The 19,507-nt window shown below is 42.9% G+C and overlaps 1 protein-coding gene across 2 annotated transcripts in view; it reads right to left on the bottom strand.

The window, feature by feature from the left end:
- Window positions 1–19,507, bottom strand: part of CACNA1D (calcium voltage-gated channel subunit alpha1 D) — a 277,638-nt gene that overhangs the window by 129,139 nt on the left and 128,992 nt on the right. For both annotated transcript variants that reach the window (XM_066613921.1, XM_066613922.1), the window contains exon 8: window positions 587–756. In XM_066613921.1, coding sequence (XP_066470018.1) covers window positions 587–756 — 170 coding nt within the window. The remainder of the gene's footprint in view (window positions 1–586; window positions 757–19,507) is intronic.

The following is a 19,507-nucleotide window of genomic DNA, read 5'->3' as shown; positions in this document are numbered from 1 at the left end:
TACTGTTTCAGGGATACTAAAAACAACACCACCACCACCACCACATCAGGGAAGAGTTTAGTAATTGCTGCTCATTTAGGACAGAAAGAAGCACTGATCAGGTGTTATAAAGCCATGTCTGCTGTACATGGCTACAACACAAACAGGAACACAGTGGCAAGCCTGGTACCGATGTACCCATGGTTCTTCCCCCTGCTCTTCCTGGGTATAGCAAACACTGTGCCTAGAAAGAGATCCTCTCCATAACTGAAAATACATTCTTTATCATTTCCAATGATATTTCCAATGGCATTTCCAATGGGGCACAGCATTTTTCTCTGTAGACAAATGCTGCACTTGGGGACAGCACAGAGCAGGGCAACACAGCATGTTGATGCAAAGGCAGAGCTTGCCAGTACAGTCCCATTGGCACAGTAACCATGTCATAGTAGTAGAGAGTACACAGTTTTATAATGACTGAATAGGGCTACAATTATAACAGAGTTCACTGACAAATGCATCATGAGTCTCTTCCGTGCTATAAAACTATTTTTAAACTGCATTATAGCCTTTTGTTAGGAAGTAATCATGAAAAAATGTGACATACTATTTCGTTTGCTTTCTTCACCGCCTTCCTCTTCATTCTCAGGGTCAATATCTTCTGCCTGGGTAATCCAATCCAAATAGCCTTTGAGATCTTCTTCAAGCTGCTGCTTCTCACGCAGCTTCTGAAAATCTCCCCTAGCCTTGGCTTTTTCTCTTTCCTTGGAAAATTCCCTATTGGGTTCAGACAAAACATAATAGAAGTATTGATTTATGAAAACAGAGCGTCTTTCTGTGCAAAGAACTTAGATGCCAGTATTTCTTCTTCTTGACAGAGTTAAACACATAAAGAAACTGTACAGAAAAGTGAACAGTTCCCACAGATCACAACAGTGATGCAAATAACACACCATGCGACATTCCTTATGCATTACACTTTTTAGTACTCTTAAAAACACACATTTAGAAACTCTGTCACCATACCTATACTGGCATCATTCTGGATTCCCCTACCACCCACTCCAAAAGGCTCAGCAGTACTAAGATATATTTGATATAACATACTGTGCTTCTCCCAAAGAAATTTCACTGTGATTCAGTCGCACCTTCCCCCTAACAGCATCAACATTTGAAGGCATGAGGGCTACATGAGAGTAAATAGAGGGAAATGATGTTTGCCAATGAAATGGGGGAGTCATATGGGGTGTACTCCAATAAATATGCATCTGAGACAAAGGCAGTTCATTTTAAAGTTAAAAGTACTATTTGTCTATATGACCCAAAGAAATCAGACCTAATTGCCTTTCAGCCCAATCATATCTAACTCCTCTGGCGCCAATGCAGCTACGCCAAAATGGAACATGCTGCATCTTGTGAGGGACTTTCGAGCCATGAAAGCCTTCTCATGGTGAAGGAACATTTGTTCCCTTACCCCTGGGTAAGCTTTAGCTGCCCTGCTGGGTCAATTGGGACCTACACCAACTACTTTGTGGTGCAAATCTGAGTGGGTCCGGGAAGGTGGATCGAGGCTTGTTAAGGTAAAGGTAAAGGGCTAGTAAAAAGGCAGGAAGTCAGAAGTGCTGTTTTACAAACACAAAACTGTCTGTTATAAGCAGATAAAAAGCCCTCAAAACATGCAGTCTAAGATGGAAGGAAATCTCCCTTTTCCAAGAGAGAGGTCATAGTTCCATGATATTGCACATGCCCTGCACGTAAGTGCAATCCTTGGCATTTCCAGTTAAATGGAGAGCAGCAGAGCTGGAAGACACTCCTGCATGGAACCCTGGAGAGCCGCTGACAGAGTGGATAAGACTGGGTAGGATGGAACCAATGGTCCAGTTCAGTATAAGGCAGTGCTATATATGCTCAAACAGAAGTTCCAAAACCCAAAGAAAATTATTTGCAGTCTCCATTGATATCTCTACTTGCACAACATGTAACATTCATTAAATGAATGACAGGTGCATGAGAACATGGTACCCATTCATTTCAACAGAGATTAACCGTTTATGATTGTAAAAATCCCCTTGAGGAATTTAGAAACGCCTGCCTATTTAAACCACCTTGAATAAAGTCAGAGGAGTAATCCAATGACCAGAAAGGCGGTATATAAATACCGAGTTATTATTATTAAGATCTGCCAGAAAATAGCCTAACCTAGCCTTCATTACTTTTCTGAAATAGTATCAAAGCTTGTAGATTTAAGTTCTGTCCACCCACATAGGAAAATACTGTAGATACTTGCCTATACGGCGATAAATTTGTGCCCCAAACTCACGGGAGAACTGCCCCTTCGTCTTATCTCCGCAGTCGCCCAGCGGACGGAGGGGGTGAGGGAGCCATTTGCATGGGGGGCTTGGTAGGAGGATGGGCAGCTGCGCCTCCCCCCAGCCTGCACCCTGCCTGTCATGCCTGGAACCTGGGAGTAGGCAGGGCATGGGGGTCAGCCTGCCTGCCGGTGCTCCCCCACACCCTCTCAGAGCCCTCCACGTGCACACCCCACCCCGCAGGGGCAGGGAGAAGAGCGGGGGCGTCCTGGCTGCTGCCGCCACCGCCAGACCAACGGAGGGCATGGAGCATGTGGGGATCGTCCTGTGCTGCTCCCTGCCAGGTGCCCTCCGGTGCCTCCCTCCCTGCTGGCCACAGCCGCGGGGCAGCGCAGGTCATTTCCCAGTGCTCCCTGCTCTCCATTGGTCCGGCGAGCCGCGGCAGTAGCCAGGACGCGCCCGCTCAACTCCCTGCCCCCACAGGTAGCGGGACTGTGGCAGGGAGTGCAGATGGAGGGCTGTGAGAGGCAAGGGAGCATCGCTGGTAGGCTGCCCCCACATGCCCTGCCCCTTCCAGGTCACAGCTACCCATCCTCCTACCAAGTCCCCCCCCAGGTGCAAATGGCCCCATCCATCTGCCTGGGTGACTGCCCCGCATGCCCTGGCTCCTCCGGCTCCAGGAACAATGAGGGGAGCCACTGGCAGGAGGTGTAGCTGCCAGGAACTCCACATGAGGCCCGGAGGCGCTGCTGCCCTTCCTCCACAGAAGGTTTACTTCCAAGTAAATCAGATGCAACTATGTGCAGCTGCACTTGCTCAGTCACGCCTTGTTGCTTGTCTCTCTACTGTGAACTGCATTGCACACTCCCAGTTGTGTGTTCTATGTTGTGTGTTCTACGGAGGGCCTTTGGCTTAAGGCACCAGGCACTTTAAAGGAGGATTTCATTAATGGTTCTACTGGTATGCTGTTTCCAGTGTACTTAGAGCCCAATCTTCGCCCACAACAGGAGAGGAAACTGAGCGCTTTCCACATGCGCTGCCTCCGACGCATCCTCAGCATCACCTGGCAGGACAAAGTTCCAAACAACACAGTCCTGGAACGTGCTGGAATCCCTAGCATGTATTCACTGCTGAAACAGAGACGCCTGCGTTGGCTTGGTCATGTCGTGAGAATGGATGATGGCCGGATCCCAAAGGATCTCCTCTATGGAGAACTCGTGCAAGGAAAGCGCCCTACAGGTAGACCACAGCTGCGATACAAGGACATCTGCAAGAGGGATCTGAAGGCCTTAGGGATCGACCTCAACAAGTGGGAAACCCTGGCCTCTGAGCGGCCCGCTTGGAGGCAGGCTGTGCAGCATGGCCTTTCCCAGTTTGAAGAGACACTTTGCCAACAGTCTGAGGCTAAGAGGCAAAGAAGGAAGGCCCATAGCCAGGGAGACAGACCAGGGACAGACTGCACTTGCTCCCGGTGTGGAAGGGATTGTCACTCCCGGATTGGCCTTTTCAGCCACACTAGACGCTGTGCCAGAACCACCTTTCAGAGCGCGATACCATAGTCTTTCGAGACTGAAGGTTGCCAATACATAGAGCCCAATCCTAGGCTTGTCTACTCAGTAGTAAGTCCCATTAAATCAATGGGGCTTACTCCCAGGAAAGTGTGGATGGGATTGTGGCCTTACTCTGATAGTGTTTTCAAATGGTTGTTAAGAATACAATTTTAAAAATTAGTGAATAAAAATGTATCTTATGATCTATGAGATAGATAATAGTTTTTAATAAATTAGAGACTATTTTTAATACTGTTTTTGCAAAAACAGTATTAAAATACTGTATGTATGTATGTATACTATGTATACTGTGTTTTTAATACTATGTTTTTAATAAATTAGTGACTACAGTTCTTAGGTAATCATTACTGGTAGGTTATTTTTCAGGATCTGGCTCCGGTAAAATCAGACAAAATTAGTCAGACTCAGACACCCCCCTAAGTTTACCCCCCACCCGAACTTAACCAAGGGTCATATAAAATCCCATGATTTATGATCAAAGCCTACCCTCGACTTATCTGTGGGATCAACTTATAGGCAGGTGCCTGCGGTAATTACTGTTATCTATAAGAAACCGATTAAAAATACTGTTATCTATAAGAAACCGATCACACTATTTTATTTGAAAAAGCATGTGTATCCTTGATAATGAATCTCATAGGTAAATGCTTAGTTCAGATGAGCTGGCACTGGCTATGGAGACATCCCAAGCAACAGAAAAATTCCAAGATAAAACTATTTTAATAGTGCCCAAAATTACTTTTCTTCTTCTCTTATGATTTGATATTCATGAGAGAGAGAATGCTACCAGCTACAAGGAAACAGAAAACTTTTGTTTGTGCCTCCAAGTTCCTCATGAAGTACAAGCTGTGGATGAGAGTGACAAGCTGACTGCCATATTCTTTGCCAAGATGGTTTAGTGGTTCTGGAGTTGGGCTTAGACCTCAAAGATCTGGACCTAACATCTTTAATTTTTTGGGACAGTTTGCAGTCTTCCTGGCTAAGGGCAGTGCACCATAAGTTTATGAACCTCGGCCTCTCCCCACAAGTTATCCTAGAAATAGGCTTCGATCATGGCAAAGCAACCATAAAGAGGAGGTTGCTAATATCGTGAATGATATAAATATATATCATTATATAAAGTGAAAAGGGGACATTTGTAGAATACCAAACTTCCTGGCTGCAGAGAACGGCAGATATGCCATCACCCTGACTGCATATTTCTCTTTACTAGATTAGGGGTGTCCAAAGTTTTTGGCAGGAGGGCCACATCATCTCTCTGACATTGTGTTGGGGGCTGGGGAAAAAAAGAATTAATTTGCATTTCAAATCTGAATAAATTTACATAAATGAATGTATTAGAGATGGAATTTATATGAATAAATGAAGGTCTTGCAATAGCTCAAGGACTATAAAAGGCCTTCCACAAAGCAAAACTGGCCTTTTGTTTGCTGCCGTTGCTGCATCACAGACGTGAAACAGCAAGCAGTGGAGGGAGCCTTTGTTCCATAGCTCATGTGAGAGGTCGAACATTGTGTTGGGCCAGCACGGGCTCCAGCAAGTCTCCAGAGGCCCGAGGCTCATTGGAGACAGGGGCTCCCTGAGGGCCAGATTGGGAGTCCCCGAGGGCCACAAGTGGCCCCTGGGCCAGGGTTTGGGCACCCCTGTACTAGATCAAAGGAGGGCATTCTCCCTAGCTAGATAGTTTTCCCCTCAGCAGTGGTAGAGGGGCTATCTAGAAAAATACTTATGTCAGAGAGGGTTTGCACCTGTGGCACCAGAGACATCGAAACACTAGAGCAGTGAGTTTCAACCTTTTTCATCCACTGGCATACTGGCAAGGCACTAAAATGGTCAAGGCACTCCATCAGCTTTTGGAAAATTGACAAGGCACACTGTGCTGTCAATGGGGGCTCACATCCCCCAATGGTCCTATTGATAAATGAACCTCTCCTAAATTCCCACGGCATACCTGGGGACCATTTGCAGCACACCAGTGTGCCAGGGCACAGTGGTTGAAATGGCTGCGCTAGAGCATGTCTCACTTTATTGCCTGTACAACCAAGAAAAGTGTGCAGTTTATTTCCCCCCTGATTATAAGGCTTCCTGGCCACTCCTATTCTGAGGTTGTCAAGCTGCTCCTTTTGGGTGCTAACTCACAGATTACAGTTTTGAGTGTGAGGTTTTTTTTTTGCAGCTGCCCATAAAATACACCAGAAAATTGTCCAAACTGAAAAAGAATTTTAATATTTTATAAATGTGAAGTTTTTTTTGTATTGTCTGTACAATATAGTAATTGTGCTCTTTCCTGTAAGATTTTTAATTTTTAAGAACTGTTGTTATGCAAGGTTTTAAGAACCTAGGAATGATTGTTCTGTACTCTGTGCTGGTCTTTGACCATATTAATAATAAACTGTAAACCTTAAAGATCCAGGTTCAAATCCACAATCAACCATCAAGCTTCTGGGCCAGGGCCTGGGAGAGGGGGGTAAAGAGGGTAATTTGTAACCGGGCCCAGGATCAGAAAGGGGCCCCAGGAGCCAAAAAAGGGGGCCCAGAAATTTCCTGGGATCTTACATTTTCCAATCTCACCAGACTCACTGCCCACACGGGATGCTGGGCGCATTACCATGAGCATGTGGCGGCAACTACTGCCACAAACCAGAACACAAGACCCAGGAATGCATACATTCCTCAACAGTGTCACATCTGGGAGGAAACTGACCTGCTACAGTAGCTCTTTGGCTTGTGGATCCACTTACCGTGAAGGAGTGTATAAGAGCTCAGCAACACAGCTGGACTGCAGCTGCTACAGAAGTCAGTTTTGGTGTACACAGGACACTTCCATTCTAGTGTGAGCCTAAGTACAATGCTACTGATCCCCTGCAATGATCTTCTATATTTGAAAGATTTTAAAGAGACTTAGGAGCGTGTTTGGTCTTCTGTATTACTGTATCTAGCCGCCAACACCGGGCAGGCAGGTGGACCTGAGCTCTTGGGAAGACTGGTAGACCTGGGCTCCAAGGCTATTCTGGTTGTTGCCACTCTCCCTCTTCTCTGTTTTGCCCTCTCCCTGCCCCTGTTCTGCCAATCCCTTTCCCCATTCTGTTTCACCCCTTCCTTCTTTGGGAAGGGGCCCAGAAGAAACTTTATCAGTACCACCTGATAAAATTCTTCTCAGAGGCCCTGTTCTGGGCGACCTTTGGCTAGTCACTCTCTCAGTCTCACCTACTGATGGTTAAATTTTACCTCAAGAACTTTATTTCAGAAACAAATATTCTTACCTTGCAACCAAGAGAAACGAGCAAAGGGGGTAAAGAGAAGCTTCAGGAGTTATTTTCAGCAAGAAACCAGCAGTAAAGAAAGCAAATAATCTCTTTCCTCTCTGTGCACTGTTTGATCGAGATTGCTCCCCCCCCATGCCTGCTTTTTCTGAAAAAAGGAGTTTCTGGCTTTATGTGTGCTTTTTAAATATGCATTCAGGTGATGGTGTAGTTTAGCCTGTAGCCACATGCTTCATCAGGTGAAATGAAAACTCTCTGGACTGCAAACTGACAATCTGATGCAGTCACTACTTTCTAGCCAGGAATGGTTTGAATTTGAGAATCTTTCAGGTCAGGTCAGGTCCTGTCAGCAGCCAGCAGGCTGACCTGCATAAGGTTACAGCCAGGGAGAAGAGTTGGGAGGGTGCAATGTTCACATTGAAGAAACCGCTGAAATGACAGCTGACCCGTTTTCCTGAGGGTTACATGTGAAGCAATTTTTACCTGAGTATCTCTGAGGACTCAGGGATAAAATCAGCTTATCTTCATTCCAATAAATCTCAGGGAAAAGTGGAAGACCAGCTAGAAATGTTTTGGTTACTTGGCTGTGATTTACAGTTGTTTGAGTCTCACAATTACATTTGCTCTCAACACTGTTACCAATTTGAGGTAACATTTCAAGTAAATTACATATTGCTTCACTTTTCTTCTGAGGATTATGGCACGTTGGCAGTCACTAAAGTTGCACTGTCTACTACTTCAGTAGTTCAGTTACTTGACAGCAAGATTATAGGTGACTAAAATACAGGTCCAGCCTATTTGTACACAGATTTTTTATACATGGATTTGACTCAACACCAATGGCCACAGCAAATGAGAAGGAATGTGCTGATCCCTGGAGAAGGGGAAAATGCATCCCTTTAAAATCAGTTTTAAAAACTGAACAGTCCTTTAACAATAGCCTCCTTAATGGGGGGGGCAGCTGGCTGACAATCCATCAATCCTTCTCCCTCCAGCGGACCCCTCCCTTTCCCCTGAGCAAGTGAAAGAAAGGTGATCATTTTGCATTGGTGAAGGGAAGGGCTGAGTGAAGAGCCTTTCTAAGTGCTTGGAGGACAACTGATTGATGAATTGTCTTCTTAATGGTTCTTATCTTACATCACAAAGGTCAGTAAGGCTGTTTTTAAATCACTGGAGCAAAGAAACTTTGTTTTTAAAATTGATTTGCTATACTGCATTTTTGCCATCCACGTGACTGCTTGGAATAGAACCCAAGCAAACAATGAGGCTCAACCTGTATAATATGAACTATTAATATTAATTAATTAATATCAATATGAACTAGTAATATAAATATGAACTATGAACTCCCCAAAAGAAAGGGAGCAGCTGTGTACACCACCCTGAGCTCTTTGGAGGAAGGGCGGTATAAAATGTGAAAAATCAAATAAATAAATTTCTTTTGTATTCACCATACATTTTATCAATAGTTTGTCTGCCTTTTCCTCCTGATTTAGGGATCTGCTGAAAAGAGTGCAGAATATGGTCACTGGTTGCAAACTATCCTGTGTTGATTCAGTTTCTGATATTATAAGATTCTTCTATGGTAAGCTTCACATATTACTGTTTAAAGTGTGTAAAGAAAATACACATCACTTCAGCCACATATTAATCCCATTCTGAACCTGACGCACTTTGCTGCTGCATATTTCACAGGCTCTGCATTACATTTACCATCTCACAAATCCTAAACAACAGGAAACAAGTTTTATTATAGATTAAGCCAGTATGAGACTAGGAAAAGGCTTTCGTTAATAAAGGCTGTGGGGCCTCACTGAACAAAATAGTTGATTGGGCACAGTTGGAAGACCAGTTAAAACACTGGCTGGCAATGCTTGGTCACCCATATTTTACAGCTCATATCATTTTAAAGAAGAATGGTGTCACTTTCATTTTTAAAAATTCTTACTTAGTCTATTCACGTGAAAAAGAGCATACTTGCATTCTCTTATTTTGTCTTTTTTTTCTATTAAGCCCCAACTCCGCTGAGAAAAGGAATACTGTCAGGACTTGTTCGTTTTCCTTTACCAGAAAACTGCAGATGACAGTTCATTGCCATCTTCTATTTTGTGCATCATTTTTTAAATGCCTTCTCCAATGAATCTTCCATGTGCATGTAGAGAACTGTTCATAGGTATGTGTGTGTATATATACAGTAAGCCTATATAATAACCAGACTATTTTTTTCATTACACTAATTCATGGGCATCTATTGTAAGAGTGAGAAATGTCAGAAAAATATAAGTTATATAACATAATATATATGTTATATAAATATAAATGAATAAAAATTTTCCCCTAACCTACAACTCTTCCAACAGAAGGATGCACATAGGGACACATTACCACATGCTCTGCGCTGTCCTCAAGCAAGAAAACAAACATAACTTTTAGAGATTTATTAAAGTATGTTTGAAAAGATCTTATTTGTTCCCATGACTACCCAAAGATATAGTAATGCCTTCAGCAGAATCTGTCTTCAAAAGAAAACATCCTCTAGTGGTTAAGACTGTTCTTGAGGAACAGATTATCATGCCTCATTAAAAGCTGTTCCGGTTGTAAATATGAAATGACTTTTTGGAACTTCGTATTTCGTTGTTAATTTGAACAGATATCTCGGTGATTCAGCAAGTACAAAATCAAAAATATGCTATTTACATAAGATTTTGGGTACAGTTATGTTAATTCATTTATTTTTTCCTCACAGATAATTCCCACTATATAGCAAACTGGTCACATAACACTATGGACAAAATTCTTGAACTACTTACATTTTAATGGAATGACTTCTAAGTATAAAAAGACATAAGAACTGCTTTGCAGGATCAGATCAAAGCTCTCACTAACATTCTCTTCCTAAGACTGACAAGCCAAATGTTTCTGAGATTTGGAAATTAACAAGAAGAACATAATGGTGATAGCCACCCCCTGTTGCTTGTTTTTAATCAACTGAAAACCAGAGTACACCACTTCTTAATATAAAACCTGAATGTTTGGCAATCATAGTCATTAAAAGACCTAGCCCCTGTGAATTAGTTTATACTTCTTGGAACCTAGTGGCCATCAATGAGTATACAATCCTATACAGTACAATCTATACTAGATACAATGGGACTTACTTCTGAGGAGACATGAATACAATTTCACTGTCTAACAGCCCAAACCTAATGGCAGCCTAATCCTGAGCTGCCCGATGCACAGGGCTGCAGTGGCGCCGAAAATGGCTGCCACTGCATCCTGTGCACTCCAGGCAGTCGCTGGAGGCTCCTCGGGAGAATGGAACTTTCGTCCTCTTCCCCAGGATAAAGCAAGCAGCCCCACAATGGGGCTACTCAATTGTACAGCGACCCAAAGGTCTGCGTAGAATCAAGAGCCTCCATGTCAGACAGCCAGTCCAACATGGAGGCTCTAGATCTGGTGGAGTGAAGCTCCACTGATCCTGCCTCCCTCCCACCCTGTTCCTTCCCCCCAGCATCCCTCCTGCCCGCCCTCTCCCCGCCTCCCCCTTTCCTGGAATGCCTGCTCCCCACCTCCCTCATGCCTCCACCTACCTCTCCACTGCTCAGCAGCCTGCATGAGCTAGCACCGGCGCTAGGGCCTGCAAATGTGCCTTACAGCACGTCTGCAACAGTGCGCACTGGCGGTGATCTGGTGCACAAAGCTTAGGAATGGGCCCTAAATCCGCCCCCCCCCCACCAATACAGTCACACCACTGGAGACTGCCTTGCATCCTGGGGGGATGGGAACAGTTCCAGAGGTCACCCCCAGGTAAAAGAACATTTGTTTCCTTGCCCTGGTGTAAGCCTCCACCACCCGAAATGGATCTACTCAGACCTGATCCATAAATTGCTGGCACAAGTCCAAATATACTCAGGAAAATGGACTGAGGCTGGGAAGGGGCATTGCTGCCACAGATATTTGCCCTTACCAGTCTCAATCCACATCACTATCTGCCCCAATCTCCATCTCATTCTTCCTACTCTCTGCCCTGTTATGCCTATCAACCCACCTCCTGCCAACCCCTACACTGTTTTATCAGCCCCAAGGCACTGGTGCATGTCAGTAGCAGCCTGGCTGTGCTCTATGGTATGTTACTTTTTGTGTCAGCCTCCAAGCATGCTGCGCTGCCAGATCATGACTTCCAGCAAGCAGTTGCTCAACAGGATTGGGCCGTTAGTCTATGTGGGTCCTTAATTATTTTATCATGTAAAATAAACTATGTGTTTGGTTAATATGTACTTCCTTTGTTTGTACTGAACGTATTGCCAATCAATTTTATTCAATGACCCTACCTAATTATTTTTTAAAAAGAAAAGAATTTTTTTCCTGGATTTATTCTCTCTATACCACAGAACTGCTTGAACATTGACAACTAAAGCCTGAAAACAGCTTTCAGTTAAGATTAGTTTAATTCCTCTTTGGAGTATTGCAGTTCCAAACAATGCAAATTAATCTCTTATGAAAAGTAATACTTCTGTAAGGACAGAATCCTAACCTAGAGTTAGGCCAGCGCAAGTCCCTTGTGCTGGCCCAGGAGTACGGGAAAAGTGCCATAAAGCATTTAGAGGCAGTTAGGGGGAAAAGACTCTGGAGGAAGGGACGTGTCGGCCTCCCTGTGCCATTGCAGCCCCCAGGGAAGGTAAGTCTGTGTCGGCTGAGCTTGGCCGACACAGGGTTCTGTAAAGGGTGGGGAGGAGGCAGGAGGGAGGCAGGAAGGGTGGGGGAAGGTGGGCAGCAGGTGTTCCCAGGGGCAGGTGGGGAGTAGGACCAAGATCTGGCGGTTATGCTAGATCCTAACCCCAGGCAAACTGGGCCAGCTCCAGGCTGCTCAGATTTGTGCCACTGATTTTGGTGGCAAAGATCGAAGGAGCCCCATTGGGGCTGCAGTGGCTCTCTCCAGGTTAAGGGGAAGCGATTCCTCCTGCCCCCGGTTAAGCCACTAAATGCTCAAAACTTGCACTGGACACAACGCAGGCCCATTGGCCTGCCTGTTCCAGCGCAAGTTAGGATTGCGCTATAAAACATTTTTAAAGCCTCAAGATATGCCAGTGTATCTCCATGTATGGTAGGACAACAGCCCCACCAATGTACAAACTAACCTGCCAGTGATGCCAGGATGCAACACGGACATCGGGGCAATGCTGGAAAAAATGCTGTGCTGATGTAGCTCAGATGTCTCTTAGATGTCGGCATAACCCCGCAAACGGAGAGGCCAATACAGAAAGGAGATTGAGGCATGACGTGGGAAGGACATAGAAAGGATGTGGGAAAGTGAAGAGGAGTTGACTTACCCATATCCTAACCCCGCCTTCAGACAACGGATCCAACCCTGGTGCCAGAAAAACACCACACTAACAATACAGCTGGCATAGGTGGGAGTAACTTCATAAGGAACAATGGGCGATAGGAAAAACACCAAAAATTGCACCTCCTGCCATCCCTGTGCCTTGTCACATGAATGACACATCAATGTCACTGTGATGATACACAGATGCCACACTAATGACAAGTTGATGTTATGGTGATGATGACACACTGATGTCATGATGATGACATGTTGCCTTTAGAATGCCATCCCATGGACAACAGGCTGGATTTGCATTGCCATGGACACTGGGGATATTACTGGGAAGGGCTGTGTCAGTGTTCCTTTGCTAGGATAGATGTGGCCTTTGGCCTTTGTTGTGTTGGTACTGATACACCACTGGTGTGCATTCCCAGAACTGAAAACATAATCCTAACCAGGTCTACTCAGAAGTAAGTCCTATTTTGTTCAATGGGGCTTACTCTCAGGAAATTGTGGTTAGGTTTGCAGACTTAGGATATGATCTACAGCAGTAGTTTTCAACCGCTGTGCCGTGGCACACTGGTGTGCCGCAAGGCTGTCTCAAGTGTGCCACAGGGCCAGAGGAGACAGGCAGCAGCCCCATGCACAGGAGAAGCAGCTGCTTTGACCTACATGCGGCAACCAAAGAAAAAGGAGCAGCCGCAGCTGCTTCTCCTGCTGCTGAGCAAGAGAAAGGCTGCAACCCAATCCTCATTTACCTGGAAGTAAGCCCCGTTGACTATTATGGGGCTTACTTCTGAGTAGACATGACTAGGATTGGGTATTGTCTGTTGTTGCCTCCTCTGCATGCTAATTAGGCAGCCAGAGGAGCCTGGACAAGGTCCAGGCGGAGTGAGTGAGTGAGTGAGGAGGCAGCAGCCAGGAGCAGGCAAGCAGGTAGGAAGCAAGCAGGTCTGCTGAGGCCACCAGCCGAAGAATTGGCTGGCTGAAAGGGTCCTAGAAAGTCCCTTTTCCTTGCCACAGTTTGCCTGCAACTCCCCAAAGCGAACCTCCCTGCCTTGCCTTTTGCCTTTTAGAGGAAAGGCACTGGGCCACAATCCTATCCACACTTACCTGGGAGTAAGCCCCATTGATTAGGTAGGCACACATAGGATTGGGCTTTTGATCACACTCTTTTTCCTTAAACACATGAGCAGGCAAGTGGCACTTCCCTTCTCCTCCACCCCACTCCCTCCCACAGGCAGATTACCCTCCCCAAAACTTATAATTGCAGTTAGCACCTCACTTACTGTCCCTTCCCTCACTCGACCCCACCTTCCAAAGGTCCAGAATCACTTGCTGCACACTCCCCCCCCCCACTTCAGCTGAATCCTGCAGTTGTTTCAATCATGTCTCTTCATTGCCCCTCACTCCACATCTCTCCACTATGTGCTCAATCTGACCTCTCTCTGCCAGCACTTTCTGGCATAACACTTTAATAACATCTGATCACCCTACTTCAGAACACTTTTCCTCCTTTCCAGAATCACATAGACTTTCCTCTCCAAACTTCTTGTGAATCTTTGGCTGCAATCCTAACCACATTTTCCTGAGAGTAAGCACCATTGAACCAAACAGGACTTACTTCTGAGTAGATCTGGTTAGGATTGTGCCCTTTGTCATGTTATGATTTAATTGTATTAATTAAAAATTAATTGTAATGTAGCAATTTAATGAAAGTAAAAAACTGGTAGTGTGCCTTGACAATTTTAGTGCCTTGTCAGTGTGCCTTGAGCTAGAAAAGGTTGAAAATGGCTGATCTACAGTGTGCTGGCACTCCTGTGCCATCAGTGCAGCATCCAAATAGGACTGGGCCATTGGTCAATTATAGTATTTAGATTTTAAGCAATCATATTAATTAATTAATACACATACTGCAATCTCCTTAATTTTCTTGTGTTCATTATAAGGGTAAGGGTAAGCAATGATATTAATTAATTAATTAATACACATAGTGCAATCTCCTTAATTTTCTTGTGTTCATTATATGAGTAAGGGATCATTATACTACCAGTCATCCCCTGAAGAATTGGGCTTTAATAGTGCATCAATATGTTATGCGTCACTGTTACATTATGTGCTGGAATATTTAGGTTCACATTCACCAGAGCTGTAGACTCACTGGGTGGCCTTGAGGAAATCACTCTTTAGACTCCATAAACTTAGAATAATGCTTCACAAGCCTTATTTTAAAAGTGAATGAGAGCATGACTCCAAAATTATCTGTACAGTTGTTTGGAATTGTGTATAAATGATTATATTTCAAAAATGTCCTGGGGAAAAAAATCTTTTTTGTGTACTTTTAAAATAGAATAAAGGTGCAGAGTGATGTGAATCTTTTGCCTTGGTCTTTATTGAGGGACTGTGCCTAGAGTATGTCCCTATAAGGCTGATTAACTGAGGGTGTCTGAAGCACTGATCATGTTGAATCTCTTGTTGACACTACACTGCTGCAGTTGTAAACTGTTATTCTTAAAGTTTTAATCAATAAATCATATTGATTAATCCATTACAGTGTGACATCATAAAACAAAGTTAGGTTGGGAATCTAACTGCTTCAAGGATATTTAACATGGTTTTAAATTGTAGGGAAGAACAACAGCCAAGGAAGCATAGAAAGAATGTCAGCTGATTCATCATTATCTGTATTTGAAAACAAGTCTCTTTCACAGTAGTAAGCTGTTCTTCCTAGACTGCTCAGGACTATGTACTAGGATACAAACCAGCCATATTGTTTAGCACTGCTTCTGCTCATGGAGGACTACCCAAGTTTTCCATCCAATTAAGAGTGTTTTAATATTCAATGTACATTTAGAGAAATATATTCTTAGAACCACTATAAAATGAGAAAAAAAATTCATGGCTGTTGACAAAATGAAATCAATGGATGATAGCCATCTAGCTTTTGTATCCTTCAAATGCTTGGAACATATCCTCTGCTGTTAACAGACTCCTTAATCTAAAATATTTATTAAGGAAATGCCCTTTCTTGGTCCTCTATGTTATTTATCATTATCTGATAATCATAAACATAACTGCTTCACTGAATGGTTGTTTTAAGCAATTTCATTCTCACATACTCACCTTAAGAGGAGGTTAGTTTTAAAACAAACAAACAAATCTCCCAAATTACATTTTTAACTACATGTACATCATTTTAACAATACACAAGTCATGCATATCACACTGAGAAAGGTAACACAGAAATATGGAGAATAAAACATCAGGCATATTTCAACAAACTGAGCATAAATCAAGAGTATAGAAAAAAGTCACATGGAAAAATATTTCAATACCCACTCCAGATTTTAGTTCCTAAAATCTAGAGCACTAAATACAGCCATGTTTTTAAGTCATTTGGGTTATTTTGGATAGCTTTTAGGAATGTTTTTCGCACTTCCAGAGTCTGGCTGTGTCTTATAAAACTCGATAATGTATATGCTTTCATACAGACATGTGTATATAAATGATATCACACATGGCAATACTGTATACATATAAAATTAATTGCAAGACTAAACAAAATATATAACTGTAATCCTATACACTACACATATTTTCCAAGGAAATCAACTGAGGAGAATGTCTTGCACAGGAGCATAATCTATCACCTTTTCTTGATTATCCACTTGCTATCTCTCCTAAACATTGTTCTTACTTTAAAATATCCACTTTTTACAGAAAGAGCTCTTATGTCTCCAAAATGCTGCAACAATATTTTTACAAGTAAATATTGAGATGAAGAAGGCATATATTACAATGCATTTGCATCATCCTCCTTGAACACAGAGATACAAAAATCATTTGAAGAAGATGCTGCTGTATTAATTACTACAGGGGTAATCACGCTTATTTCTTCAGGCTCACTGACAGCGTTACTACATTTTTGACAGCAGAAAGTTGCCTTTTTCCCCTCATCTATTTATTATTATTATTTATTAACAGTATTTATATACCGCTTTTCAACTAAAAGTTCACAAAGCGGTTTACAGAGAAAAATCAAATAACTAAACGGCTCCCTGTCCGAAAAGGGCTCACAATCTAAAAAGATGCAAATGAATACCAGCAGACAGCCACTAGAACAGACAGTGCTGGGGTGAGGTGGGCCAGTTACTCTCCCCCTGCTAAAAAAAAAAAAAAAAAGTTACTCTCATCTAGTTGATATCTGTACATTTAGATATTGAGTTTGAATGAACTATATGTTCTTCATTTAAAAAAAACAACAACCTGTACCAGCAATGTAAGACTTTGGGGCACATTTGTGGGCACGATCACAATGACATGGTAGAAGGGGAAGGATTCTTTCATTGGAAATGTTCCCATCCTTTGCAATCTCACTGCACGTTGATAAAAAAAAGTGAAGTTCAGTAGTTTTGACTGCCCTACATCTTGTATGCAGAGTAACAAATGTACCTGGTGCTTCACAGAGAGTGAATGGACCAGGTCCATGCCCTAAGGGCTTACAATGATGAAATACTGCAAATTACATTCCATGCTAAAATTAAAGTGGCAACAACTTTGGAAGTAGTCTATTGGAGCTTCTTTGTGAACAAGCACAGTTCAACAGGAAGCACACAAAAGATGAAGACAGCAGTGTACGTTCATTTCAACTTTCAACAAGATTTGTCTAGGGAAAGGTCTCATGGGTTGAGCTCTTTCTCCTCAACTGCCACCTTTTTCATATCACTTGTAGTAGCCATTTTAAACAATATTTAAGTCCTATTTTATGAAACAATGAGCAAGATCATGCAAAGATATTAGTGATTTGATTTTTCTCTGTAAACCGCTTTGTGAACTTTTTGTTGAAAAGTGGTATACTAATACTAATACACAGGTGGTTCCAGTATTCATGAGGGATCTGGAGCTGTGCTCCAGTCATCTCCAGAGGGTTTTCTGAAGTCCACAGAGGCTGCTCATGTCCACCTGCAACCTCTGCGTGCTCCAGAATGGCCCCAGAGCGCAAAAAAAGCAACTTCCGGTTTCCCTCGCTCTGATAAGGCATTCTGAAGCCTGGGAAAGCCCTCCAGGGTTGGAAAGGTTCAAATTGGGCCAAGTCTAGTTCAACACAGGTCTGGGGGAAAATCTGCAGATAAATAGGCTTAACCTGTATATAAGGTTAACTGCTACACACAATAAGGCAGTAACTAGAATGAATTAGTTAGAAGTAATGGAAAAGTGCAATTATTTTTATAGGCTTTGGTTGTATTTGGAAATTTGGTTGCGTTCTGGGGAGGAGGACAGATTGGTGGCACCAGTGGCTGCCAAAACCAAACCCCCTTCCCAGACCCAATCCCATAGCCCAGGTCCAACAATTGCTGGTGTAGGTCCGAGTAGACCTCTTTGTGCCTTGGAGGCTTAGCCAGAAGAGACATCCAGGACTGCCCCCCTGCAGGATGATGCTCAAGCCTTTTTAGGCATGACTTTATCAGCAGGGTGGAAGCACTGAATTGGGCTACAGTTCATAGAACCACAGAGCTGAAAGGGGCCTACACAGCCATCTGCTACACAGTCCAACCTCCTGCTTGAAGCAGTAGAATCCTCTCTACAGCCTCTCCAAATGGTGCCTCATATTGGTAGCAGACCAAGATCTCAACGGCCATCAGGCTATATAGTACTGGTTTAAGTGTAGCATTGGTACAGCAGCTATCTTCTAAAAATAATGTTTGCATTAACTGTTCCTGAGTATAAGAGAGACACTGTCCTTATTCCAGATTACTAAACTCATACAGAATTCCATAAGTTATATAAAAATGATATAAATAATAAAGGGGGCATTTTTCAGGATTCACTTAAAAACATTTTTGCTGTAACATTGCCATTCAAACATAAACAATCTAAGCACACAATAAGAGGCTTGCTGACACCATAAGCCTTGCTAGCCTTGATACATTCATATTGCTGTTATTCCACTGAAGAGATAATTTTTCTAACAGTGTTTATAACTTTTAGCTAATACACTATGCACAGGAACACAAGATATTTTGTTTCTAAACTTCCATTTTTTTACTGTTTAGTGGAACACAGATAAAATTCACTTCACAGATAAAATCAGCTAACAAGGACAACAGAAGCTGCTAAATACTGCCCGTTGTTAAGCGCATGATCCAATCAAATAGCTGATAATTTATTGAAGGTGTACGTCTAGGAAATTCTGATTTATGGACACATCCTTCATTACAGTTTTGCTAAATCAGGGATGAGTGCATGAACATGGCCTTTCCCTTGTGGTGAAAGAATCACTCACATAAGAAAAAAATCAGGTGATACACAGCCTGAATTTTCACTAGTCAATTGAAAGCTGCCATTGGCCATCACACTCTATGGATTCAGATAGCAGTGTTAATCTTCTACATCTCTTTGGGGTAAGCTGCGTTTGCTTGCCACTGGCAATTTGAGTAGTAATTACATTTCATTTAGTACTAAAAATGCCAATCAGTACTGCTCAAGGACTGGAACCACCAGGATGCAACTATCTGTTTGGTATCCAGAGAGATGAATTGGCCCATTCTTCTGCCAGGCTACCCACAATAGCCTAGGAAGTTGCAGTTGTAAGATAAGGGCAGGAAGAAGGAACTTGCACAGAGCTTTGTGATGATCACATATCTACATTTTCTCCTTCTATAGTTATACAGATACCATCCTGATGGGGATCTGTCACAGTATCATGCTGTTCATACAACACACACAAGGAGGTTTCCAAAACAGTTTATATAAGTTTATAGGTTTGCTCTGAAGATCTAGCATTTTAAGCATATTTTACTAGAAGTAAATATCATTAAATCAATGGGATCTGCTCATAATTTAATAAGTGGTAACTAAACACCTAGCACCACAAGTGCAGCAGGCTTTCCCTTTGACAGTTATAGAGTAGCTGCTGCTTAATTATTTTTGTGCCTTTCATGGGCGACAATCACCTTACAGTTCAGCCTCTTTAAAATACACCATTAGATAGGATATCACTTCCAATATCAAACATTTTGTAGAACTAAACAATGAATGATCCAAACATTTTCTGTACTT

The sequence above is a fragment of the Tiliqua scincoides genome, chromosome 2 (genome assembly GCF_035046505.1).
Source record: "Tiliqua scincoides isolate rTilSci1 chromosome 2, rTilSci1.hap2, whole genome shotgun sequence".
Classification (NCBI taxonomy): Eukaryota; Metazoa; Chordata; class Lepidosauria; order Squamata; family Scincidae; genus Tiliqua; species Tiliqua scincoides.
The sequence above is the reverse complement of the archived record's forward strand: the minus strand, read 5'-3'. Positions and strand labels throughout refer to the sequence as shown.